The sequence below is a fragment of the Xiphophorus maculatus genome, chromosome 19, assembly GCF_002775205.1.
Source record: "Xiphophorus maculatus strain JP 163 A chromosome 19, X_maculatus-5.0-male, whole genome shotgun sequence".
NCBI classification, from domain to species: Eukaryota; Metazoa; Chordata; class Actinopteri; order Cyprinodontiformes; family Poeciliidae; genus Xiphophorus; species Xiphophorus maculatus.
In genome coordinates this window covers 20401303-20410344 of record NC_036461.1, presented here as the reverse complement: position 1 = coordinate 20410344, position 9042 = coordinate 20401303, and the positions used below count along the sequence as shown (strand labels likewise).

The 9042-nt window shown below is 42.9% G+C and overlaps 1 protein-coding gene across 1 annotated transcript; it reads right to left on the bottom strand.

The window, feature by feature from the left end:
• Positions 1 to 294: 294 nt before the first annotated feature.
• Positions 295 to 5899, bottom strand: LOC102231744 (forkhead box protein A1-A-like). Its single transcript, XM_005816854.2, has 2 exons — positions 5739 to 5899; positions 295 to 3814 (listed from the first exon to the last, which is right to left on the bottom strand). Exons 1-2 carry the CDS (start codon positions 5802 to 5804, stop codon positions 2645 to 2647), a joined length of 1236 nt encoding a protein of 411 aa, XP_005816911.1. The 5' UTR covers positions 5805 to 5899; the 3' UTR covers positions 295 to 2644.
• Between the last annotated feature and the right edge of the window lie 3143 nt (positions 5900 to 9042).

The window sequence follows — 9042 nt, the reverse complement described above, 5'->3', positions numbered from 1 at the left end:
AGATTTATCAACCGATCAGTTTGGACATAAAACCAGAGGAAAGCTCTTCTATGAAGTTCTAATTAAAGTAACTCAAAGTTTCTAGGTATTGAACCAGCCTTCCAACTGATCAGCCTTACCTGACCAAACAAAATGATTTGCGCATTCAAACTGACCGTTAGCAATCATCAGCCAAAAAGCAAATATTTCTTGTATTCGTCGGTTTTATTTGAAAATGACAGAATAAGTTAAGAACATGCATGCAGAATCAAAACCAACAAAGACCAAAAACACAACAAGGAGGCGCAGCAAGAAGGGAGGGCAGGGTGATAAAACAGGGCTTCTCTTCCAGAAAGAAAAAAAAAATCCAAACGAAGAAGAGGACAGAACTCACTCCGTTCATACGGATGGAATGATGAGGTGGCCTGGAACAGGAAGTGATTGCGTCGAGTCGTCAAACATCGATTCAGGATCAGAGTGATCATAACGTGGCTCCCTAACCAGCCTGCAGACGAGCAGACCGTGCAGTGCTGCGTGATGAGCCTCCAGGGTCAGAGGTCACACCAGAACACCTGAACGTGCAACACCATGTAGCAAACGCCGGTTTGTGTGGGCGAGTGTGTGTGTGTGTGTTAAGCAGTGTGTTGTTCTGACATTGCAGCTGGGAGGATTTTTTTTCTGCTGGTGAGACGGTTGGAGCGCTGCCACGGTTCTGCTGGCTCTGCTGCGGCGTGCGCTGATACAGGGCTGTGGGATTAGTCTCTGTTTTGGGTCAGAGACAGAAAAAAGAAACGAAACTTTTTTCAAATGAAAGCAAAGTCTTTGCTTCTGTATGGATGCCATGGGAATGAACGCATGAGGTCCACTTGAACTATGAGTACTGCTGTCGTTTACTCGCTTATATAATACTAATTTACAAAAAAATATGCAATATCATTTCATCTATTTTACACGTGTCTCTGGTCTAACTAAATGATGACTTTCATTCTCTAAGGGAAGACATTTACGAAGTATGTGAATACTCTGCATAAACTCTTCAGACCCACTTCTTCCACTGATGGAGCTTCATGAGTGATTTGATGAACAGAAATCTAATTGTTTTTTGATTCTTTCTGATAATCAAGTTGGAGTTCTGGTCAGGCGGAACACAAATGAAACATTTTTCATGTTGTGTGACTGAACTGCTTTGGTTCATCTTAACGAGATCAGTTCATGTTCAACTACAGAGAGAGAGAGAGCTTATTATTGATCGGCCATCCTCATCATTTATATAGATCCCTCCCCCGAACCCCCTCTGTCTTTTATTTTACACAAATCGACCCCTTAAATAAAACACCATTCATGTGTCCAGACTGAGGGCCACGACCTCTCAAGAGGTCACCAGAGATCCAAAGGAGGTCGTGGGAGAAATAAATCCTCATCATGCTCTACAGAGAAATATGGTTTCTGATCTTGGTTCTCGATCCGTTCTGTAAACATCGGCATAACAGGCACATTATCATATCCAGGTGACCTCTGACCTCAGACTGGTTGAACACAACCGGGACAGAATGTGGATAATTTGGCGTGTTCTGGACCGGCAGAACTGAAGGCTTGGAGGTTTTAGTTTAACTTGCTTTTCAGCCTCTCTCATCGGCTTCCGCCTTAGCAACGCACTAATTCTTAAAAAATGAGTTCTTTAGGTTTGGATGGTTACGCAGCGGATGCCACTGAGCACAACCAACATCTGTGTGTGAAGCTGCAGTGATGCAGTGAAAATGAACATAATATTTCTGGGATTTTGTCAACATTTTGTGACAACAGGTGTAACTCTGTCTGACCAGTCTGCATTGGTTATATGGTACTACCAACAATAAACCAAAATAAAGAGATGCCACTCTGTATCATCATGTTGTCCATGAAGAAATTCATGATACCTGTCAGTCTTACACCAACACTTGAATTAAGGAGCAAGGAAGACATCTGATAATCTATTTCAGAAGTTCTGCTAAATTTGGCTGTTTAACATAAGAAAAAAAATATCTTTTTAATTTATCAAAAGATGGTTTACCTATTTGAATGATTCTACAGTGAGGGGAATGATGGTGCCTCAACCAGATCAAACATTCCAATGCTGATTTCGTCTTGTGCCCCTTAAATGTCACTCCAGAAACAAATACATGCAAGTCTATGGATCCCTGAGGACACCGGTGTCCTCATGGCAGGTAAGGGCTTAACCAATCCAGAGGTTATGTTTTGAAAAAACAGCATGCCCCAAACCAGACTAAAGCATTTCAAGCAACAACAACTTCACTACAGGTCAAAATGTTTGGAATTATGTGACCGAAACGATCCATCAGTGCTATAGTCCAAATTCCGCAACAGCAACATTCCTCCAGATCCTGAGCTCACAGATCTTGGACTGTTTTGGAGGCATAAATGTGACCAATGAGATCCTGCATTGATGTTTTTAGACCTGAAGGTATCTTAAAAGCATGAAAGAAGACCACAGACCTGGGGTCAGTTTTAATTTGCTGAGGATTCAAATGTCAGTGTCAAGGTTTGGTCACAGTGCGGGGAGTTCTCTTGAGCTTACAGGTCAGTATCAACACTATCAGACAGGAAGTCCAGGACAGCTGCATGCAGAAGGTCCAAGTCCAGACAGGAAGTGTGCGCCATGCAGTGGCTATGATGAGCTGTTCAGGAGCGGTCTGGGGTACATGCCCTGGTAGTAGGAGGCCTCAAGAGGCTCCATGGTCCTCCCCCCAAGACCGGACGCCCCCCCACCATTGTAAGAAGAGTACTGCAGAGCCTCATAGGCCTTCAGGTCCAGTTTGTGCTGCTGCTCTGAAGACGACATTAAGTTGTTGATGGAAAACGGGTGGTTGAAAGAGTAGTGGGGGTCTCCTTTTATATGCAGAGGAGTTTCATGGGCCATGGAGTGGGGAGGAAGTGACAGGGAAGACAATAACTGAGAGCTGGATACCTTCAGGTCGGACACCCCGCCAACACCTCCCCTCAGATCCAGGCCGGCGGGGGAACCCGTCTGGCTGGAGGAGGCCACAGATGAGTCCAGAAGTCCGACGGGTTTGGCAGAATCTCCGGCAGGAGAGGTACAACGGCCGCCCCCTGCTCCCATATGCTCCTTCCTCCCGTCTGGTTTCCCCGGAGTCTTCTTCTCGCACTTAAATCTCTTTTGACGTCGCAAGTAACAGCCGTTCTCAAACATGTTGCCTGAGTCTGGGTGCAGGGTCCAGTACGAACCTTTCCCCGGTTTGTCGGGCGAACGGGAAACCTTGACGAAGCAGTCATTGAAGGACAGCGAGTGGCGGATGGAGTTCTGCCAGCGTTGCTGGTTTTGCCGATAGTAGGGGAACAGGTCCATGATCCACTGGTAGATCTCACTGAGAGTCAGCATCTTACTTGGCGCCTGCTGGATCGCCATAGTGATGAGTGAGATGTAGGAGTAGGGGGGTTTTGCGTGAGGGTAGCTCCGTCTGAACGTCTTGTTGTCACGGCTTCGGTTCAGTCCACCACTGCCGTACGCCATGCCGGAGCCCATGTTGGGACTCATGCTTCCATACGGGTTCAGACCCAAGGAGGCCTGCTGGGCCGACACCGAGTTCATACTGGACGGGCTCAGAGGCCCACCCATGGAAGCCACACCCCCACCTAAGCTCGACATAGGCGCTGGAGCAGAGCCCCCCATCCCTCCTACGGGGGACGGACTGAGACCGGTACCGCTGTATGACATGTTGAAGGAGCCCGACGTGGTGCCACCGCTCGACATGTAGCCAGACATGGACGCCATTCCGAGACCAGAACCCATCCCAGTGCCTGCCATCGGAGAGTACACCTGCAGGGAGGACAGAGGACGAGTCAACTTTCATTTGAAGATGGAGTGAACATTAGTGGTAGACTCAAGAATCAGTCAGGATGATTTACAGTCAGGGTCAACTAAAATGAGCATCAATGCTGAAATGCCATCACTTGTTTTAAAAACTGTATCATAACCTGCTCTCTGGTCGGAGCCATCAGAAGCAAAACATTCTGGACCAGCATGAGTTTGGTCAAAAGAACTAGGGTCATTAAACCAGGACCATGTGGACCAGATCAAATTTTTCCATTTCAACATTTCCTACGACCCACCACTTACTCCCCACACACTGAGGGTCCACAGACATCCTATTATGACTATTTCAGGTTGGCCAGACCTTGTCTTTATGTAGCCTAAAAATATATAGGACCCTTTCTGGGCCCAAAGGTCCCGTCCACATTCAGCCTGGACAAAGATGAAGACAGGCTTGGTTAGCCCAAAACTTAACCCCAATGTAACATCAGAAAACATCTTTATGTGAATGTCTTTTCACCCCAAACCTTTCAACCACATTTCCCCTTTGTTAACGCAGAAGTCAGTGTTTATCTCTTTTTGTCTAAACTCAATAAAAAAAAATTTCATTTAAGGAATCAACACCACCTGATTGCTCCCTTAGCGCAATCAAAGTGATGAGAACTCATCAACATCTCACACACACATCGCTGAAGTTATAATCCAAACACATGCATGTTCAGTTAAGTGGACAGTCTAATTTGTCCTTGCATAATGTCCAGTGTGTCTCTGTGTGCCCCATCTCTGGCCTGGTGTGTGTATCTGTCCACCCCCCCCCCCCAAACCCTCTGGATAAAGGTGTAAAAAGAAAAGTAAATGACACAGGAAGTGTATAAGACTGCTGATATCTAATCTCTGAAAAGAAACTCACGTGGATAATAGCAGAAATATTCACGTTTTGGAGCATTTTCATTTTCCTTAAGATTTTAACCTGATGAAGTATGACTCTGTTATATTTTTCATTATTTTCTTGTTTCTTGTTTGTTTACATAATACATTATTTGTTCATTTAAGTGAGGAAATATTAAATCGTGTACATGTACAAAAACCTTGCATGATAAAACACATTTCTTTGATACTGAGCTTTTGAAATATCGTTGCTTAAATATTTTTAATGCTGTTAAATAAAATCTGTAATTGATAAACAGTTATTTGTGGTTTGAGGTCGGTGTGTGTGTGTGTGTGTGTGTGTGTGTGTGAGCAGCGTGTGTCTGAGGGTTTGAAGTCATTTTCTGACCTGAGTGAATGAATGAATTTGAAGCAAAAATTCCGTTTTGATCATTAGAAATAATGATCAAATCCACGTGCAATGATTAATAATTAATCAATAGCAAATCCCGGATTAGGTTTTTTTTTCCATATTTAGGATTTCAGTTATTATACGTGTAGATTAGAAAATAATTTATGACAATAAGCTTTTAAATTGTCTTCTAACTTACACTCAGAATAAATAAAAGACATGTAATTATTACACAATTTACTCAAAGAATAATAATGAAAAAGAAAGCCCCAATCATCAATATTATTTTACTTTCACGTAGTTGATTATTTTTATTTGAATGTTTGGAATAAATAAAATCAGGCCCGCTTTGCACGCGGTTCTTGCTTTGTTTCTTTTTATATTCTTCAAATATTCCGGGTTTTTTTTTCTCTGCTTTATCCAAATCTGAACCCCGCTTTTATTAACTTCAATGATTTGTAATTACTTTATGAATCTTAAAAAACAGATTCAATCTGCTTCAGGATTTAATTTTTTTTTTAACAGAAAAACAAAATGAAATAAAAGCTGCGGGTATTTTTTTTTTTTTTGGCTCCTCTAGATTAATCCCGGGAGGATGCGGAGCGGCTGATCCGGCTCCAGCGCCGTTAAAGCGGGCGGAGAGTGACCGACCTCCTCGCTGTAGTATCCGCTCCAGTCCGGAGCTTCGTGGCCTTCCATCTTCACCGTGCCCAGCATGACGGCGGCCCGCAGCCGGAACACGGACCCTGCTGCTCCCGCTCCGGGTGAACCTGTCCCGCTCCCTGAGTGTGAGCCTCCCGGTCCGGATAGAAGCGCCGAGTCGAGTCAAGCGGAGCGGAGCGGAGAGAGGAGTAAAGAAGAGCAGGAGGAGGAAGAGGGAGGAGGTGATGGTGACCTGCGGACTGCTGTGATCCTCCTTCTCCTATAGGTTCAGCCTTCATCACCTCCCTCCTCTCACAACTTCTCATTTCTTCATTCGTTGAATTCACACAGAGAGAGAAAAACTGAGCTGCTGCTCCGTTTCTGCAGCAGAGAATCACTTTTCCAGCCACAAAGACCCGAGACTCACCAGGAGATGACAGAGAGAAAAATATCTTGTTTTAAAATAAACCTGGTGATATTCTTTAGAATATTTCAAATTCGGAAGGTTTACATCACTTCAAACGAAGAGAAAATTCTGACTGATACATTTAGAGTCCAATTTAGAAAGAGCCCAGAATTATTATTATTATTATTATTATTATTATTATTATTATTATTATTATTATTATTATTATTATTATTATTATTATTGTTGTTGTTGTTGTTGTTGTTGTTGTTGTTGTTGTTGTTGTTGTTGTTGTTGTTGTTGCTAAATAAAACTCTTGTTTGATATATTTCAAATTTTCAAAATGTTCCAAGGTCAATCATGATCAGAGGTCATTTTTGTTGGATTTGCTAAAATTCTTAATGCTCTCCTGTTTGCAGGTTGTCTGGGGCCCTAAGCTGAGTTTCATTTGGGGCCCATTCTCTGTGAGTCACTGACCTTTTGTTTGTGGTTCATCCTCTCTTTTTCTTTCTTTCTATTTTTTTAAATTTTGCTTTCAAAAGCAGTTGTAGATCTGGTTTGATAATCACTGGCCAATCTATTCACAGAGCTCTACATATTTCTACCATCTCTGACAGAAGCAGCAGTGTAACTGAAATCAGCTTTAGATTGTGACTTTATGATCATTTCCACGTGGCTCTGTGGTAGAAGTTGTATGTCTGTCCTGTATGCATGTGGCCCTTAGCAGTAGCATAGTGTGCTTAAGCCTTGGGCCGGCTCGCTGCGTCATCACTTTTGACTGATACCCGACCTGAAAATATCCAGTCCAATAAATATCAAGATTTCATGTGATTTAAAAAAAAATCTCAGATTCACAGTCAGTTTAAAAAAGTCACTAAGTTCAAAAATTAAGAGAAAAAAAAAGTTGATTTAAAAGTTTAATTCTTGATATAACAGAAATCACTGTAAATAATAATGTTTACATTTATTCATGAATTTAAAATGAAACAGCAACTTCACTTCAAACAGTTTGAAGGAACCAATAAGCTGCTGCTCAGGGCCCCATGCAGCGGGTCCCCAACGGGACTTGGGCTCTAGCGCTCAAGGCAGATCTTAAAAGTTCCCATTCGAAGTAAAACTCACCAAAAATTGTTCCAATATTTCCTGAATTCTCAATAATTTATAGCTAAAATGTTCAGTTGAAATTTTATTGACGACGGAACCCAACAGGCAAATTTACATGTGTCATCATTTTAACAGCTACAATGTTATTAATAATTGTCGTGGGGTCACATTTCACCTTCAGTGTCTCCAAAGCTGATCTAATAAAACATTTGTCAGTTTTTCATGATTGAAGGGGAAAAACAACAAATCCAACTTGAGACGTTCTTCGTGACATCATGTCGATTTCATAGAGAAACAAAATCAACGTTCATCCAAAGAAACGAAACTGAAGTGACTGATTATCTCTCCTCAGCGAAATTGAAGAAATTTACTGTTAACATGTAAATATGTGCAACAAAATCAAATATTGTTGATCAGAATGAGACATCAGGTACGGCCTTCGCCACTGGTCAACCAGAGAAACCCGGTTGAAACTCGGTTGAAACCCGGTTGAAACCCGGTTGAAACTCGGTTGAAACTCGGTTGAAACTCGGTTGAAACCCGGTTGAAACCCGTTCTCTCTCCTCGTCCTTCACACTGATGATCTCAGGTTCCTCAGCTGCCTGAGAGAGACTGAAGGAAAGCAGCTGGAAAACCAAAAATCTCTACAAAGTAGGTTTTTCAGTTAGAAGTAAGAAAAAAGTAGAGCTGGAACGTTGATGATGAAGATTATTTTTTATTGTTATTATTACTGACAGACTTTTTATTTTATTACTCCCCACCCCTGGTGTCTGTTGGTGCCCTGGGTTTTTTTTCCAATGCGGTGGTTTAAAAAGCTCCTGATGGTGAAGTAACAGAGTAGAACAGCCACTCACTGTTCACCATTATCTCACTGGATTAACTGGATGAGCTGGAGGCTTAAAGGACACTCACCAAAACACCGAGGGGAGGAAGAAGAGGAGGAAGAGAGGAGAACAAAGGCTGCATGAGAGAAGTTTATTTCTGGCTGTTTGTCCATCAGACCCTCGGCCCACCGGGCCTTCAGGACGGAGCAGAGGAGACCCTGATCGTCCTGCAGGTTGCCATGGGTTACCCAATGGAAGATTTGTCCTTTTTTGATCAATCAAGTTTATTTGCGGAGCACATTTTAGAAACACGGCAGTTCAAAGTGCTTTACATCATGAAAACATGAAAACAAAAACCCATCATGATCTCATCATAGTGAGAATCTGTTACATTTGATCAAAATCATCAACACACATCAAATATTTAGTCTGGGTTCAAAGGAACTCAGTGTTTCGGCTGTTTTGCAGTTTTCTAGAAGTTTTTTCCAGATTTGTGGTGCATAGAAGCTGAATGCTGCAGAACCATGTCTGGTTCTGGTTCTGGATGCAGAGCTTGAACGACATTGAACAATTTGTGTCAGATTAAATCTCATTCTGCCCTTCAAACACTAATGAAGATGTTACTAAAACCTTGGCACCAGGTTGACCCGGAAGCAGTGACGACATGGCGGAGGAGGAGGAGGAGGAAGATCCTGCTGGTCATTGAGGATTCAGTGGAACTCGTTGGGGGGTTTCGGTGTGACTCACAGGAGTGTAAATTCTGCGTCCTGTCAGATGAAAAGCTCCTCACTGGTAATTATGTTGTAACTGTAGAGACTGACTCACCTGGCCGTCTCTCCCAGACTGACAGGCTCCACAGCCTGGCAGCGCCCCGCGCTCTGGGAGCACAGCACAGCCTCCAGTGAGGGAAACAGTTTTTTTTTATTTAAGTTTGGTCCCTCAGTGGTGAACAAAAGTCACCATAAAGTGTGTTCTTGAT